This window comes from Silene latifolia, chromosome 10, assembly GCF_048544455.1.
Source record: "Silene latifolia isolate original U9 population chromosome 10, ASM4854445v1, whole genome shotgun sequence".
NCBI lineage: Eukaryota > Viridiplantae > Streptophyta > Magnoliopsida > Caryophyllales > Caryophyllaceae > Silene > Silene latifolia.
Window position 1 is genome coordinate 30,055,291 of NC_133535.1, and position 18,196 is coordinate 30,073,486.

At 42.5% G+C, this 18,196-nt stretch overlaps 3 protein-coding genes across 3 annotated transcripts; 1 reads left to right on the forward strand and 2 right to left on the reverse strand.

Moving 5' to 3' along the window:
- Positions 1-3,934: 3,934 nt before the first annotated feature.
- Positions 3,935-5,064, reverse strand: LOC141607367 (uncharacterized). The gene is made up of 2 exons (XM_074426719.1): positions 4,719-5,064; positions 3,935-4,623 (listed from the first exon to the last, which is right to left on the reverse strand). The coding sequence occupies exons 1-2, from the start codon at positions 5,062-5,064 to the stop codon at positions 3,935-3,937; spliced, it is 1,035 nt and encodes a 344-aa protein (XP_074282820.1).
- Positions 5,065-5,418: 354 nt separating this feature from the next.
- LOC141607368 (uncharacterized) lies at positions 5,419-7,574 on the reverse strand. Its single transcript, XM_074426720.1, has 4 exons — positions 6,888-7,574; positions 6,452-6,800; positions 5,984-6,113; positions 5,419-5,800 (listed from the first exon to the last, which is right to left on the reverse strand). The coding sequence occupies exons 1-4, from the start codon at positions 7,572-7,574 to the stop codon at positions 5,419-5,421; spliced, it is 1,548 nt and encodes a 515-aa protein (XP_074282821.1).
- A 6,705-nt stretch (positions 7,575-14,279) lies between these two features.
- Positions 14,280-15,191, forward strand: LOC141607369 (uncharacterized). The gene has a single exon (XM_074426721.1). It carries the CDS (start codon positions 14,280-14,282, stop codon positions 15,189-15,191), a length of 912 nt encoding a protein of 303 aa, XP_074282822.1.
- Positions 15,192-18,196: the final 3,005 nt, after the last annotated feature.

Sequence of the window (18,196 nt, forward strand, 5' to 3'; positions counted from 1 at the left end):
CCAAGACTCAGTTAAGCTAAGTAGCCTAGTTACTTTTTCATATGAGGATTTGCCTCCTTTTGGCGCCAATCATAATCTTGCTCTATACATTACAGTCACGTGCTTAAAGAAGAATGTACCAATGAATTTGGTGGATGACGGCTCCGCAGTCAACGTCATACCACTAAAGACAGCATACAAGTTGGGCATGAAAGAATCAGATAGGACTCCTACCAACCAAGGTGTCCGAGCATACGATGGAACCCGACGTAAAGTAGTAGGGCTAATTAACCTCACTATAGCCACAGGGCCAATCGAGCGAAAGGTTAATTTCCAAATAGTGGACATCGAGGCATCCTTCAATATACTTCTGGGAAGGCCTCGGATTCACGCTTCTAAAGCGGTAACATCCACCTTGCACCAGAAAGTCAAAATACCTCTAGATGGTAAAGTAGTGACGATCACTTCGTCACCTATCAAGGCTGTGAGAGAGAAAATGTCAAGCAATCAAGTAGTCACAGACCCAGTATACGAGCTTGGGGGATTTCAGAGCATAAATCTTATAGAGAGCGAACTGGCACCTCTATATTTCAACCCATACTCCAATTTGGTGGTCAACCGCATACTCAAGTCCCAGGGATACATCCCAGGAATGTCATTAAATCCCACCAAGAAGAATTTCTTTGCACCTTACAAAGAGGGAAACTCTCAAAGGATACCACTAGGATTGGGGTACAAACCCACGAAAGCGGAAGCCCTGGAAATGCTCACTCAGTTTCAAAACCGTAAGAACAAAGGAATCCAAATGCGATCCTATCTTCCTACCCTAAATGGATACTTCGTTAGAGAAGGGATTCACGAGTACTTTCATGGGTTTCCCGAACCTTGGCATTATAAGGGAATACAACTAGCTGGAATCGAGGTATTCCACGATTGCTACTTCATCCCTTCAGAAACGGTTCCTACCGTCAAAACTCGTCAAACACCTTGTTTAGACGAACAAGCTTTTAGCCTTCTGTTTGGCGACCGATTCGTCAGGGCAGCGCAGGATGAGATCATTACCATGATACTTCAAGATGACCATTTCAACCCGACAGCGCTAATTACCGAAACCAGCTCGAATCAGCAGAAAGGATGGAGAAAGTCGATCAAGTGGACTAACAACCAAGGAAAACTCTTCAAGGTCACTATTGGAGAAGGAGAAATGTTCAAAGGAGAATCTGAAGACAACGAATTCGCATCGAAGTCAGAGTCAGAGTCAGGGTCTGAGTCTAGAGAAGTCGCTAGAGAGTCTTCTTCTGTCGTCACTCCTCATCCCATTGTTTCTCCTAGCATAGCGTCACATAGTAATAGCAGCATGAGAAATGTCCCAGCAGCTGTCCCTTTACCGCCACTGACTACTGAACAGATGGCTTCTTTGTTTCAGCTATTTTCAAAATTTAATATGAATAAATCAGATTCTGCTTACTCCTTGTGTTTTTCTGAATGCAATTCTATTTACAATGATAACGAGGATGATCCTAACCTAGACTCAGTCAAATTACATCCCTATATAATTAAAGAGATATTACAAGAGGGGGAAGGCGCACCAGTTATAGAAATTAAAAATACCGAACCCATCAACGTAGGACAGCTTTTGCAGATGTCGAGAAAATTGGGAAAGAAGCCACCTTGGTTTACAAATATATAAAACACTTTAAAAGGGATCCAATCCGACTTCAAGACAAGATTGAGTCGTATGTCGCCACCGTCAAAGCTTTTTGCTTTCTAGAAGAAGCTACCAGGGACCGTCTTCGCCATGAGGATTTGGGCAAAGAAATTACTGAAGAGCGTGAAGGACTCGAAAAATATAGTCATGTTCTTGCTAATGCCGAGGCGGCTTCCCTCACTATAGCGGAAAAGATGTCCGATGTAGGCAAGGAGATAGCTCAACTGGAGGATACGTTAGAAAAGGCTCATCAAGCATATCGTCACTTAGCTAGTGACATGGAAAATCTTGAGAGATCTCGTAAGGCTGCCCGAGACCAAGTTGAAACAAGAGGGTCGAAGATCGCTAAATTGGAGGCCACCCCGCAATTGAGTGCAGAAGATGTAGCCGTTCTTGAGGAGAAGAGTTGTTTAGTCCTAGAATTGCAATCATCGTTGGACCCAGATGCTTGGATGGATTTGGTACTCTAGGATAAATTTTATCATAGGTCACCGTCCCCCCCCCCCCCCTTTTTGTATACGTACCCATTTTTATTTTGACATGATAACGAGGTATGTTATAACGTAGTAAGTAGAAGTTGCAGTGTTTGGTGTAAACATGTACTCTCTTTGTATTCATACTTTTTTTTGTTGTACGTAGTAATTTTTTTAAGTAGCTGATATGTTGTGTACTTCTCCCTTTTGGATGTAATGTAAATGTAATGTTACATTAAAAATCGCTAGACTATATCTATGTATAAGATATAATGTAACGGACACGATGTGATTTTTAGATTTAGTCGTTCGAGTTTAAGCTCATGCGGGCAGGGGAGCGAGAAACGTCTTTTTTTTAAGGCGTGACATAATTTTTTTTTTTTTGAGTATGACACGCCCCTTTGATAAGACTGCATGGACTTTTTTTTTATATGGGTGCACTCGGACTACATGTTCATCCAAGTCGCCTACGTACTTGTAAAGTAAAAACAAGACTTCACAAGATCAAGTCGACGTAGTTTAAAGAGGTTTGCGTTTGACTCTTGCTTAGGAGCATGGCTTGTAGTTTACGCTCTTGCTTAGGAGCATGATGCTGTTTCAAGAGTAGTAACGCTTGAGAAATTTCCCATTTATTGGGCCTATGAGCACACCGTCTTCATCCGCAATCTTGTATGCGCTGTTCTTGTAAACTTCTTGTACCACATACTGGCCATCCTACTTAGAGGTGAATTTACCAACCGGCTTGTGAGAGGTGATAATTAGTCTTCGTATTTCAAGGACTAGGTCTCCTACTTGAAAAGAACGAAGACATACTTTTTTGTTGGATGCTCGCGATAACCTTTCTTGATAACATTGGAGCTTCTGTTGGGCCTCTAGTCTTTTTCATCGAGTGCCTCCAACTCTACTAAACGTAACTTATCATTTTCATCTTCTGTAAGTTCCTCTTCAATAGCAATGCGTAAGGATGGGATCTGCATTTCTAATGGCAACACAGCCTCTACTCTATACACCAACGCATACGGGGTTACTTGAGTAGGAGTTTTGTATGTGGTACGATAGGCCCACAATGCCTCACCAATTCTTTCATGCCAATCTCGCTTTGATTTTGCTACTACTTTTCTCAACAAGTTGCAAAGTGTCTTGTTAAAGCCTTCAGCCAAGCCATTTGCAGGAGCGTTGTACATCGATGACTTGTACTGTCTGAATTTTAACTTCTCTCCTAAACTTGTCATTAGATGGTTATCGAACTGTTTCCCATTATCACTTATGATACGTTGTGGTACACCATATCTATATATTATTTGAGTTCGGATGAGATTCATAACATTTCCTTCTTGACTTCCCGTAATGTGATGGCTTCTGCCCATTTTGAGAAATAGTCAGTACCAGCGAGAATATACTAGTGTCCATTCGAGGCTTTCGAAGTGAGAAGTCCCACAATGTCGAGTCCCCAAGCTTCGAAGGGCTATGAAGATACAGTCGGGTGTAACAGCTCTGGCGGCTGATTTATGAAGTTTGCGTAGAACTGACAGGGTTGACACTTTTTCGCGAAGTCCATGCAGTCTTGAACCATGGTTGGCCAGTAATACCCCATTCTCTTTACACGATCTTAAATTTTAGGTCCAGAATGGTGAGCGCCACAAATTCCAGAATGAGCTTTGTGCATTGCTTCAGTGGCTTCATCTTTATTTAGACACCTCAACCAATGTCCTAAGAAAGAGCGTATGTAGAGCGCCCCTTTGTAATGAAGAAATTTTGGAGCATGTCGGTGTACCTATACCATGTGCCTGGGATCATCGGGTAATTTTTTGTGGTCCAAGAAATCAATGATATGTTGGCGCCAGTCATCTTCATCAGCCATGTAGCCGCAAATCATGTTTGTTGTATCTATATCTTCTACTCTTTCAAGTAAAGCTATTGCCCAGCGATTACAGACTGGCACTTGCATAGATTCTTTTGCCCCCAGTGCCAAAGTGGCTAAAAGGTTAGCAAGCGCGTCAGCCAACTTATTGGCACTCCTCGGTATATGACCAATATTGATGGAGTCAAGTTGATTAAGCAGTTGCAACGCCTGTCGATGGTAGGGAATCAAGTCTTCCTTTCTTACCTCATACTCATCCAGGACTTGGCTGATCACCAATTGTGAGTCTCCGTAAATATCCATGTCCCTTACGCCTATTTCAAGTTCCATTTGAAGACCTAATATCAAAGCTTTATATTCTGCCACGTTATTTGAGCAAAACTGTGTGAGTGTAAATGAGTATGGTATTACATGGTTTTGTGGAGATATGAACACAACTCCTGCTCCAGCTCCGTCTCGCCTTGCATCACCGTCGAAGTACATTTGCCATGGAGGTAAAATGTCCACGTAAAATATTTCTTCTCCTGGTAGTTCATCTGAAAGTTCCCACTCTGTCGGGACTGTATGAACAGCGAAGAAATCTGCAATAACCTGACCTTTTACTGCTTTTTGAGACACAAACACCAAGTCATACTGTTTAAGTAACACTGCCTATTTCGCAAGTCTTCCAGATAAGACTGGTCTTGAGAGTATATACTTGATTGGATCACTTTTGAGACCACGTGTATGGTATGCGCCTGCATGTAGTGCCTCAACTTCTGGATGGCGAACACCAAAGCAAGACATATCTTCTCTATGGGTGAGTAATTTAATTCAGCTCCAACAAAGGTACGACTCAAGTAGTAGAGTGCTCTCTCCTTACGGTCTTCAATTTCTTGTGCACACATTGCCCCCAGCGAACGTTCTTCTGCAGCGATGTATAGAATGAGCGGTTTTCCTGGAATCGGTGCCCCCAACACTGGTGCACTAGCCAGGTACTTTTTTATGCTATCAAAAGCATGTTTGCATTTTTCATCCCACTGAAATGGAGCATCCTTTTTCATGAGATGACTGAACAGCTGACAACGTCCTGCTAGGTTAGAGATGAACCTTCGAATCTATGCCAAACGTCCCTGCAACCCGCGCAGCTCCTTCAACGTCTTTGGTTCTGGTATTTCGTTGATAGCTTTGATTTTGGTCTGGTCGATTTCAATGCCTCTATTCCTTACCACGAACTCCAAGAACTTCCCGGATATGACGCCGAATGCACACTTGAGTGGGTTCATCTTGAGTTGACATTTTCTAAGTCTCTCAAAGACAGTATGAAGGTCTTTAACATGGTCTTTTCTTTTCTTTGATTTGACAACCACGTCGTCGACATAACACTCTATCGTTTTATCAAAGATCCTTTGCATTGCTCACTGATATGTGGCCCTGACATTTTTGAGTCCAAATGGCATGACTTTGTAGCAAAATATCCCTTTTGGTGTGCGAAATGTCGTTACTTCTTGATCTTCAGGTGCCATTTGTATTTGATTGTATCCAGCAATGCAATTCATGAACGAGAGTGCTTCGTGGCCAGTAGTTGCATTTATCATCAACTCTGTAACTGGAAAAGGGAAGTCGTCCTTTGGACATGCATCATTAAGATCTCTGAAGTTGACGCATACACGTAGTTGCCCATTTTTCTTTCTGACTGGAACAATGTTGGCTATCCAGGTAGGATATCTGACTTCACGGATAAATCCAGCCTCAATGAGTTTGTTAACCTCTTTTTCAATTTCAGGTATAAGCTCCGTCCTAAAGCGACGTTAAGATTGCTTTCTAGGACTGATTCCTTTTCTGATTGCCAATCGATGAACTGCAATTTTTGGGCTTAGTCCGGGCATTTCCTTGTAGCTCCAAGAAAAGACGTCCTTGTACTCAACCAACAATTTTTAGTACTCCTCTTCTTCCTCTTTAGTCAACAGAGCACTGACGTACATTGGACGAGGATCTTCACCAGTTCCTAGGTTTACTTCTTTTAAATCATCTACGGTTGATTGTACCTCGTCTTCAAGTGTTTCAGGTGCCTTGTCAGCCTCTACCTCTTCGCTGTCATCAGGTATCTCTTCTGTAGTGATATGATAAGAAGTCACAATTTCCAAGTCTTTTACATTACCGGTGTGTGAAGATGGAGGTTTAGACTCTTCAACATTGCTTGAGGACAAACCAATGAGAACTAATACTCATCTTCATGCTTTTAATGGCTCATGTTGGATGATGTCCACCACTTGCAAATGCTTCATGCGAGAGGGTATTGCGCTTCTCAAGTCATCACTTATGTTTACATCTTCATCGTTTTCTTCCACAGAATTTGAGCACAGAAGAGTCTTACCACTATCATTATTGGAGGCTCCTAAACGAGTTAAGACCGTGTTTGAACGAACACCTAACGATCACTTAATGCACCTTTCTTTCTTGTACATGGCGGAGGGGTTGACGACTTAACTTCATTTGTTCCTCGTTTATCCAGTCGAGTGAAGACAGAAGGACAATTTTTTGTAGGACTCGGTCTCCCCAGCCTGTCGAATATAGAAGGATGGGCTCTCTGTACAGGTGGACTTATCCTGTCGAAGACTGAAGATGTTTTTAGTGTTTTAATGTCTTCTTCTTCATTCTCCTCAGCCTCTTCCACTGTGATATGTTGTGAAGATGTAGTAGTTATGTTCCTACGAGCACTGATCTTCACGGGTGTGGGAGACTTATAACCAAGCCCTGCTTTAGTCTCTATAAAGCTTCCTTCTTGCTTGAACAACTCCTGTTGCGTTTTTTTAAGCCCATATGGTTCAACTTCTACAACTTTCCCGAGTAGAGTTGGTTTTGTAAAGTCTTAACCCGCATTTGCCAGTAGCTTGTATGCGTTAGAATGAAATATTCCCACATTTTGATCGCTTGATGATTGGTTTGATGAACAGACGAAACCAACTAGAGGAGGTCTCATAAATTTCATTTGGTTTGAACTTGGAAGAGGTGTAGTGACTTCCACCATCCATTCTTGCTTGATCATTGGACTTGGTTTACTTTTGTCTTTAAGATCTCTCTTTGTTAGACATTCTGCAAAAGAACTATCTCCTTCTTTGCGGCGAGACTTGGGAATATACCGCAATACTGGTGAGGTAGACTTCTGTGGCATTTCTTGCTTCTTATGTGATATAACGGGAGTATATGCTTTACTAGCGTTGTCTATATTTTGCTTATCATTTTCTTTAACATGACTCGTAACAACATCTTCTTTGGTATTCTCTTTCAGCTTACCTCCTTTTCCAGTTAAAGAAATGGTAGTTGGCATGAACTCACTAGAAGTACCATTTTCTTCAAAGAACTTTGCGTCAGCGAAGAAAGAGTCAGCCTTAGTGAAAGGCTTGGCGTCTCCATTTATCTTCCTTTCACCGCCGCGATAATACTTCAAGCATTGATGGAGGGTTGATGCAACGACTCCATTTTCATGTTTCCATGGTCGACCTAATAATAACTTGAATGATGTCTTGGCCTCGATGACATGGAAGCGTGTTTTAGATGACAAGTCACCCATGCTAAGGGTTACACGAATCATGCCAATAGCCCGCTCTCCAATAAGTTGAAACCGTGAATTACTGTTCGACTGCTAGAAAGTTCATCAACTGTGATGCCTAGCTCTTTCATGGTTGCTTTGGACATGAGATTTACTCCTGGGCCTCCATCTATTAAGATTTTGTTTACTTTTTGTCCTCGAATGTAGCCTGACACATAAAGCGGCCTATTGTGAGGCTTGGAACCAAGAAGCAGATATTCATCTGAAAAGGTCAAGGCTGCATTGCAGAAGACACATTGTGTTGATCGCTCTACAAGCTCTCCCGCATCTTTCATCTTACCAAATATAGTTCGGTTTATCAAGTCCTTGGAGTATTATCTGACGCTTCTCTTTCGGCAGGTGAAAGATTTGTCTCCACCCCATATTTGCGGGAAGGGCGTTGAGAGCCTTTTCAACTTCATTTTCCTTTTGAGGGTAAGATTGCAATTGTTGTGATGGTACCGCATCATCCGCTTTCCTTTACTTTTTCTTTATCATCATGACCTCTGCGAAAATGGTACATACGGTAACATTGTTCAAGAAAGCTCTTGGAAGAAATTCTTCTAGAGCAATATGACTCAACGATTTTTGCTTAGGCATATTGATAGGCAAGACACATGGTTTGATCACTGTTTTAGACTTCTTCTCCCCATTAGACATACAAGATTTCATCTTCTTTGATTGCTTTCGTCGATGATGGACATGTTCGACTATTTTCCATACTTGTTTTTTTGTCTTCTTGCGTGTGACTAAGGTCCACCCTTCATCATCATCATCTACATTCTTCTCATCTTGAGGACCTAATCCTACTTTTGGGGATATCGATGAAGATGGCTTTTGAAACCATATAGCAACAAGTTAAAGGCTCCTGAATTGCAACATGTATACATCCCACCCGCGATGCATCGTTGGCTCCTCGTGTTCCTCATCTTTGCTCCAATCTGCAGTAGTTTGATTTGTAGCTACTTGTTTTTCATCCAAGTTAAGGATAATCTTTCCGTCTCTAGAGAGTTGCATAATTTTCTCTTTCGGTGTTATACACTTTTCAAGGGGATGACTTACCGATCTGTGATAGCGACAATAGTTGGAATCACTTGTCTTGTTAGTCCGATCGGGTCTCTTGGACTCGGAAGTTGTATAACCTTTTTCTCCGAAAGGTCATCTAGCATTCCAGATAAGTCAAAGTCTGGGAAAGGGCACTTCTTAGCTTGTAACTCTTTTAACGTGGGCTTGTTCTGCTGATAATTGTAAGCATATGACTCCTTCTTCTTTTCAAACTTAGGCTTTGATGAGATCTTAACGGGCGAGTCGCTGGTTTCGACGACCATTGCCTCCTTTCCAATCGACTTGAAGCCTTTATCTGTCTTTCTAAACTCCTTCTTTTCACTTGGCGCCTTAGAAGAGGTTGATCGAGCTTTGCCATGCCCTTTGATTATAATTTCCATGTCGTGAGTAAGGGTTGCCAATTCTGGAAAGCTTTTCAGCTTGATCCCTTTTATTACATAAAGAATATCCCAGGTCATCCCGTTAATGCACATTTCCACTGCTGAGGATTCACTTAAGCGATCTTTGCATTGCAGACTCAATGCACGCCATCGATCGATGTAGTCGACGATAGGTTCATCCTCCCACTGTGTAGTGTTTGTTAGTTCGCTCATGCTGACGATACGCCCAGTGTTGTAGAACCTGTTAAGAAATTTGTCTTCCATGCGACCCCAGCTGTCAATTGACCCAGAGTCCAAGTCTGTGTACCAATCAAAAGCAATTCCTTTAAGAGAACGTACAAAATGCTTGACTAGACGATCACCATTAGTTCCAGCATTGTTACATGTCTCGACGAAGTGGGCAATGTGTTGCTTTGGATTTCCCTTCCCGTCGAATTGTTGAAACTTTGGAGGCTGGTAACCAAGAGGCATGCGTAGACTGTCAATCCTCTTAGTGTAAGGCTTGATGTAGCGCCCACTGCTTGTCGAACTTTCACCTAGCTGACTTTTGATTGTCTTAACTATCAACTCCTGGAGCTTCTCTTCGAAGGCGCCAATTCATTGCCGGTTTTTCCATTATCATCTTTGTCATCGTCCTTATCGTATCATCATCCTTGTCGAGTCGGTGTGCTCACTTGAGATATTTTTCTCGCGAAGCTCCACCACCTCCTTTTGAAGTTCATCAATCTTCTTGTTCTTTTCTTCATTCTCCTTCATCATCTTATCAAGGAGCTTATTCATGCTTTGGACTTGCTCCTCTAATGTAGAACCAGCAATCACCATGACCAAGCGCTGATAGGAGTGGAGACATCCTTCTTTTTTGGCGACGCCCTAGGTTTACAAGGGAAAGCGTTTTTGTCGACGTTAGAACTTCGAGTCTCTTCACGCGAAGGAGTAGAGGCAGACAAGGATAGGCTGTAGCAGCAGCAGCTATGGAGGCAACGAGATCTTGCGCGGCCTGGTAGGGACATGTGCGGAGCGTAGGCTAGCGATGCGAGCAGCGGCGAGATAGCGCTTTCTTCCCATTCCACTAGTGCGATGCCAAATCGATTGCACACCGGGAGGTAGCAAAGGCGGTGGGAGTGCCTTGCAGGATAGCTGCGTAGGTTTTCTTGGAAGCGTTAGGTGATGCATCCTGCTTGGTAGACATCTTTTTTTAGTAGACTTGGCTTGTAAAGTAGTAGAGATGTTCACATCGGGTTCACCAAATTTGTAACGACAAATTTTGTATTGCGATAACTGAAATACAAAACAAGGAAACAAAATGAGTTTTTATTAATATCAGAAAAGTTCGTGTACAATCTCTAATAATCCTCTGATTCTAAATAAACAAATAGGGTACGCGTGCACGATCCACGTAGAGGGTGCGCGTGCGTTTTGCAGGGAGTGCATGTGTAGAGGGTGTATGCACTCTACGCGCGACGTTGACTTGTATTCTTGAGAGGGTCGAACGACTTGAGTCTCTCTTAAATGTTTGAATGTTTGAATATTCGAGTTTGAATGTTTGAGTTTTCTGCGCAGCGCACACGAATTTGTTATGCTTGTTGATTGTTTATGATGAATTTCACGAGTTTTTCAGAGAGAATTCCAGAGCTTTTCTTTTCTTCTTCTTTCTTCGAGTTTTTTCTATTCACGAGGTTTTTTTTAAATGAATGAACTTCGCTCTATTTATAGAGAAAAAGTTGGGCTTTCTCCAGCTTAGGGTTGCGGGCCCATTTCTCGGCCCGTTTGTAATTTTAGCCCAATTTCACTTCATTTGGACCGAATAACTCTGAATGACCCAAATTTGATTTAAAAGGGACAAAAATAATTAAATTGGGTAATTTATTTATTATTACCTCAAATTAATTAATTTCTGTATTTTCGACGCTTAAAATAAAATTTCAGTGCCTATAGCCTCATATTATTATATTTTGTAGACACTTATAAAGACGATCTTCCATTTTTATTCTACCGATATGGGGCATGAGTTTGCACCCTAACACCACCAATAATAAATATCCCGGAAAGAATTGGACGAACAAAGTAAAAAGGATAATATCATTATTGACATAAAGTAGAAGATAAGCAATGTCATCACCTAACCAATATATAAATAGGGATTGTCAGATTCTACGATGGAAACCAATGGTAGAAACATTATTTTAAGAAGACAAACATCATTGGGATGAACACGATCATGGAACCCGGGAGCTTCATACATATAAACAACTCGTGCAAGATGTCCGTGAAGAAAAGCATTATTCACGCCTGATTGATATATGGACAACTTCTTCGACACATTTAGGCTAAGCATTGTGTGAATTGTTGCCGGCTTAACCACATGGTAAACGTTTCATCAGAATCAACACCCACCTCTTGAGGCATGCCATTAACATCAATATGATCTTTGTGGCACTCTAGGTCTCCATTAGATCTGAATTTATGTTTAAAAGGTCACATATACCGCGTGCTATTAACATTAGATGGCTATGGAACTAAGACCCAAGTCTTATTTTTAAGTAGAGCGTCAAACTTATGTCATAGCATGTTTTCAATGCAGATCATTGAGCGCCGTGATGGGATTTGAAGGTATGGGTGAAGGGGTAATGGTGATGACGATGAAGACATGCTTGGATTTGTAGATACTATGTCCTCGTGTTGTCATTTGTGGCCAGGAGAGAAGTGGTGGGATGTCGAATGAGGAGGGGATCGGCCGGTGGTGGAGGACAAAGTTGTTCGTAGGTCTGGTGGCAAAGGACACGGGTCGATTGTTTGTTGTTGTGGTGCGTCCAACCTCTTACATATATAAGAATAAAAGATTTCAGGGGCCTATTTACTAGTTTAAAATTAAGGAATAAAATTACACAATTGGACAGGGTAACACGATTCCCCGAACACAAATACTCCGAAAAGACAGTTTCTCAATAACGTTATTGAGAGACCTCTCACATGATGGGGTGAGGGTCCCCCAAAATTTCTTTTTTCTCTATTATGTCTCCCACTAAATTAATAAGAGACGGTCTCTCATGAAACCTACTGTTCCCCGAATACACGATTCCCCGATGGAGATCGAATACATAAGTGCAAAAGATGAACTAATACTCAAAAATTTTCCTTCAACCAAAAAATATTTCATTAAAATCATCCAGCAAAATGATAAAATGAAAAAAAGTTTCTCTCTCTATCACTAGAGAGTTTCTCTCTAATTGAGAGTTTTCTTACCCTTTGGGTTTTATCCACCGCTAAACTTCTTTGTCCTGTTTCCGACACATCTCCGACAACTTGATCCACCATATCTTATCTTTCCTCCTCGCCAAACCCCATTTATCAACTTGTTTTTCCTTCTCGGCCAAACTCCACTCTTTTCTGGATAGACTGTCTCTTTGGCCGCCCTGTTTTAGCACACGTGTTGGTGCTATGTCCGGTCTGATGCCACGTCGTGCTCCGGCCTAACCTTTGTTTCCCGTTTTTCTTCTATATATACCTTTCTACAGTTTTTAATTCACCCCTAGAGCTTCACCTTCATATTTTATCTATATAAACCAAAACATAAAACCATGGCTTCTTCCTCCTCCACCGCCCCTTGTCGGGCTGGTGTGAATATAAAACTACCACCTCACCTTTGTGTTGACCTCACGGGGTTAGATTTCAATAGAGTCCTAACTGCCCGTTTTTTAGACCAGAGATATCTGGCTATTGACCGTATTCTGTACCAGATTGGTATTCACTGGAGGTTAAATGGGTCGATTTCGATTCGACCCATGAACCCTTATTACTTGTTTTCTTTTTCATCTATGGCTGATTACAAGTACTTCCGCAAGCGTCAAACTGTCAATATTGATGGCAGTTTACCGGTGCTTCGTCCGTGCTCTGCAACTTCCTTCCCGGACAATATGCTTTTTCATATTGTCCCTGTTTGGGTTCATGTCCTGCATCTTCCGTTTCATCTAATGCACTCCTCTGTTGCGGCTTACCTGTTGTCTCATGTGGGAGACATTTGCGAGGAGGAGGTTGTGAATTCTTTAACCCCCTCTCGCTGCTTTGTTAGAGTAAAGGTATGGGTGGACCTTTCGAAACCGTTGATCCCTGGTTGCTACTTGGAGATTGATGATAGAACTCATCAGTGGATTGGGTTTTCGTACGAGGGAGTGTTCAGATTCTGTAAAACTTGTGGAGAAGTGGGTCATCGAGTATCCTTCTGTCCGTCTGGGAAATTTCATGGTGCTCGCCGGATTCGGGCCCGGATGGAGGAGCTAAGTGCAAGTGGGTTAACAGTTCTCCATGGCCCGCCTGGTTCACGCTTTTACACGCCGGAGATTATGGGGTTACCTTCAAGAGTGAAGTACTTGACCTCTAAGATTGATATCGCTGAACCTGATGAGTCTGCTCAAGTTGATTCAGGAGGAGATTCACCAGTTTTTTCGTTTTCTTCTTCACCTTCTGACAATGGAGGTGATGAGGAAGCTCCTTTCGCTGCGCCGCCACCTGCGTTTACGGTCCATGAAGATGAATCTCGAGAAGTCCTGCTTGAGACTCATCCTTTGAGACGCACTCTCCCTGATCTTAATGGCGCTTCGACCTCTGTTGTTCCTGTTTCACCTGGTTTTCGTATGATGGCTCCTGAGATGGAATTGGATCCTATCATGGATCTTGGTCTCCCTGACCCAGCTACTCCCCCACGCCATGTGGATGTGGGCATCCTTTTTCGTGACCCTCTGGCTGCTGGGCCTAGCTCTGGGTCTGGTAATTGTTCCGTTCCTATGGACTCGTCTGGTAGGAAATTGAAATTTGTTTTCAAGAGGAAGGTAAACAACGAGCTGCACCGTTTGAGTTGTCCTAAGTTTAAACGATCTTTTCGTTCAAAATTTATGGACTTGGCCTTGGATTCGTCCTTGTCTGTCCTTGAGCCACGAGCACTCCCCCCTGAGTGTCTCTATGTTTTTCTGGGTTTACCAGGTTTTAGTTACACGAAACCTAAATCGCCGGATTTAGTTCAGCATGCTGGTGTTTGTGGGCCGAATAAGCGCAAATTTATGAGCTCAGATTCGGCCCTGGAGTTTTGTTCTTATAAACGTTTTAAATGTTCTTTTGGCAGTATGTGGGGTTTCCTTTTTTCGTCACTAACTGTTTTTCCGTCTCTTTTCCTGTCTTCTCACAGCGCTGAAGATAGGACGGATCTGTTAGGTCAGGTGGTGGACCTTAAGTCACCACCAGGGTACCCATGACTATCTTTTGTTGGAATTGTAGGGGCTGTGGGGAAGCGGATGATCCTACAATTCCGTATCTACATCAGTGTGTCCTTAAATATCATCCGCTGATTTTGTTTTTGCAAGAGACTCATTCTAATGTCGACATAGCAACAACGAAGACTCACCATCTTGGTTATCCTAACTTCTTTGGGGTGGACTCTGTTGGTCGTAGTGGTGGTCTTCTTTTGTACTGGGATGACTCTGTAGATATACAAGTTATAAGTAGTTGCCCCCGTTTTATTTTTTGTAAAGTGGGCATAGTTGTAAATCAAGCTGCTTTTAAAGATATGTATGTAATGTTCCTGTATGGGGAACCTGTTTTCCAATATAGGTCTTTTCTATGGGATAACATTTCTAATGAAATCTCTGGTTGCTCTCCTTTTCTGGTTATTGGCGATTTCAATCAAGTGGAATTACATTCGGACAAACTTGGTGGTTCTTTAACAATAAGAGACCAAGCTGAGTTTACAGCGTGGAAATTTCATAACAATCTCGTGGATATTCCTTTCTTTGGTCCTCGTTTTACCTGGATGAATGGCCAGCTTGCTAACCACTGTATTATGGAACGCCTCGATCGTGCATATGCAACCCAAGATTGGATTGATCTTTTTCCCGCAACCTCAGTCCTTAACTTACCTATTCTTATTTCGGATCACTCGCCAATTATGTTACGTTTTCTGCCGCAACCAAAATCACGTAGAAGACCATACCGCCTTGATAACTGGTGTCTTCAAATACCGGAAGTGATGACCCTTGTATCTAATGCTTGGAATACTCCAGTTTGTGGCTCCTCTTCTTATGTCCTATTCCGAAAGTTAGCTGCTGCGCGTTTCGCTATTCTGAATTGGATTATTCAACACCGCATCCGCTATGGTATAAACTGATCTTCGATTGAATATGATCTTCATCAAGCATCTTCTCCTCTTTCGGACTCGGAAGACGCCCTCAGGTACCACAACCTGCGATCTTCCCACCTTCAGCTGCTCTCCAAGCAACATAGTTACTGGATTCAGCGAAATAAGACCCGTAAAGAGATTCTGGATGGCCTTCCGACCCGTTTTTTGTTTAACCGTGTTAAACAACGATCTTCCAAGCAACGGCTGATTTCTCTTCGCACTTCTCATGGCACATGGATCAATGACCCAATTGAAATAGAGGCGGAGATTTGTTCTTATTTTCGATCTATTATGGGTAGTCAGCAGTCGTCTCAAGCACATATTTTTCAGTACACTGAAGATTTTCTTGATGACCTGGATATTCCTTCGCTTTCGCCGGCTGACTGCTCCATTCTCTCTACTTCTTTCACAGAAACTGATGTTCTCAGAGTAATTCGTAGTATGGATGGTTCGAAATCACCTGGCCCGGATGGTATTACTCCCTGCTTTTATCAGGTTTTCTGGCCTCAGATTGGTCATCTTATAACTGCGGCCATCTTACATTTCCTCAATTCCGGCGTAATGCTGAAGGAATGGAATTAGACACATATTATACTCATTCCGAAGGTGGAACACCCTGAGTTGGTCACCCAGTATCGGCCTATTAGTCTTTGTAATGTTATCTACCGAATTGCGTCCAAATGTCTGGCAAATAGACTTAAGCTGGTGATACCATCTATTATATCTGACTCGCAACAAGCTTTTGTCCCAGGACGCCTGATGACTGATAGCTGCCTTGTCGCTCATGAGGTGCTGCACTATATTAACAAAACCACAAAAGGTTCGAACTGTTTCGCTGTGCTTAAGCTTGACATGAACAAGGCCTTTGATCGTGTTTCGTGGAGTTTTCTCATGATGGTTATGAAGCGTATGGGTTTCCCAATTTTCTGGCGCAATATTATTTGGGAATGTGCGTGTGTCTACGATCACTTATAGGGTTCTTATTAATGGTGAACCATCTGAATCTTTCCGATCTGTCTGTGGTCTTCGTCAAGGGGATCCTTTGTCTCCCTACCTTTTTATTATGTGTATGGAAATTTTGTCCCGCCAGCTGATCAAGGCTGAAAAAATTGGCTCCTTAACCGGCATCAAAATTTCAAGATATGCACCAACGCTTTCGCACTTATTCTATGCGGATGATGCTTTTCTATGCTGCAAGGCAACACCTTTGTCCTTTGAGACTTTACGGGATTTGTTCAAGGACTTCGAAGTGCTTTCGGGACAGATGATTAATTTTAGTAAGTCCTATATCAAATTTAGTCCGAATACACCTGCAGACTTCCGAGAGCATCTGACTTCGATTTTGAAGATGTCTCATGTTCCCTCTTTTGGTACCTATTTGGGAGTTCCTATTGATATCCCTCGCAAGAGGTCTGCGCTTTTTCTTCCTTTTATTGATGCTCTCACTTTGCGTATTTCATCCTGGTCTGCTCTCCATCTCAGCCAGCCAAGCAAATTGATTGTTATTTCGGCAATCTTGCTTGCTTCTTTGAATCATGTCTTTTCTGCGATACCTATTCCTATTGGTGTGTGTCGCAAAATTGATGCCTTGCTGACGGCTTTTTGGTGGCGAAATGACTGGAATAAGCACTCCATTCACTGGACTTCCAAAAGTATACTGCAAGCACCAAAGGAATATGGTGGTCTTGGTTTCAAAAACACCCATCTGCTCAGCCAAGCTTTGCTTCTTAAGAATTTTTGGCGCGTTCACACCCAGCCGACTGCGTTTTTGGCAAGATACATGACCCCGAAGTATGCCCGAGATTTGCCTATTCCTCTGGCAACCTCTCGCGTTTCTCAACCTTCTTTTATATGGTCTGGCATTTGCAAGGCTGTTTCTGCGGCTAAAAATGGTATTTGTTGGAAGCTTGGTAATGGACGGTTACTTGACCTTTGGTCGAGTCGTTGGATTAATGGTAAACGACCTTTTGCACTTTGCTCCGATTCCGTTCGAGCTGCACCATCTCTCTCGATTTCTTGTTTGGAATCCGGTGGACGGAATCCGTCTATGGTTTTCCGATACTTTTCCTCTATTTGTGCAAAGGAAATTACTTTGCTATGGAACCACCAAATCGAATTTTGATGACTTTCTCTCTTTGAAATATACGAGAGGATGGCTCTTATTCGGTAAAATCCTATTATTCCCCCCGCGGTCTGAATCTTGATTTGCCCTCTTGTCCGATCTTTTGTTCATACTTTTCCTTGGAAACAAGTGTGGCGAAAAGGAATTCCACCAAAGATCTCATTTATGTTATGGCGTTTGGCTCATAATATTATGCCAACGAATGATAATTTACTATCCAAACATGTGCTTGGTTGACTCCATGTGTTCTCTCTGTCATTCTTCCCCTGAAACAGAGGAGCATTTATTTCGTTCATGTGCATCTGCCCAGCGCGTCTGGAAAGCATCCGCCCTTGGGATTAACGCCATAGCTAACCCATCAACTTCCTTTATATCTTGGATTGGAGACTTCTTGTCTTATCTTCACAAACAATCTTTGGTGCCGGATCAAAAATGGCTCTTGCTTTACTTTTGCTGTGTTCTCCAGGCCATTTGGACTACTCGTAATGCGGTGATTTTTCGAAATCACAATGGTGACCAAAGATTACACTGTAGACTTATTGAGGATTTCTTTTCGCATGTTCAGTTACCCAAGGTACGTCCTACACCGTTGCACCCCTCTAATGACCTTGTTACACCATGTGTTATCACAGATCCATCTTCACATCAACGGAGTGCGGTTTCCTTTTCTGTTTCCACACGACATGTCCCAACAACGAGCTGTTTCAGTTGCTGCATCATCAGTACCGAGTTGGATTGCTCCAAGTCAAGTGTTGTACGCGCAAGCTCGTCTTTTGAAGCTTCCACCAGGGCCCTTCTATGTGCTATGCGCTACGCCCACTCTCTGAGCCTGAGTTCTGTTTGTTTCTTAGTCACTTGTTGTAAACTATCT

Coding starts and splice junctions, on each gene's coding strand:
- LOC141607369 (XM_074426721.1), top strand. CDS start 14,280: ATGACTATCTTTTGTTGGAATTGTAGGGGCTGTGGGGAAGCGGATGAT.
- LOC141607367 (XM_074426719.1), bottom strand. CDS start 5,064: ATGAAAAAGGATGCTCCATTTCAGTGGGATGAAAAATGCAAACATGCT. Junction 4,624..4,718: donor CTCAAAAGTGATCCAATCAA/GTATATACTCTC, acceptor CTCAAAAAGCAG/TAAAAGGTCAGGTTATTGCA.
- LOC141607368 (XM_074426720.1), bottom strand. CDS start 7,574: ATGGGTGACTTGTCATCTAAAACACGCTTCCATGTCATCGAGGCCAAG. Junction 6,801..6,887: donor CTAACGCATACAAGCTACTG/GCAAATGCGGGT, acceptor AAAACGCAACAG/GAGTTGTTCAAGCAAGAAGG. Junction 6,114..6,451: donor GCCATGTACAAGAAAGAAAG/GTGCATTAAGTG, acceptor ATATCACTACAG/AAGAGATACCTGATGACAGC.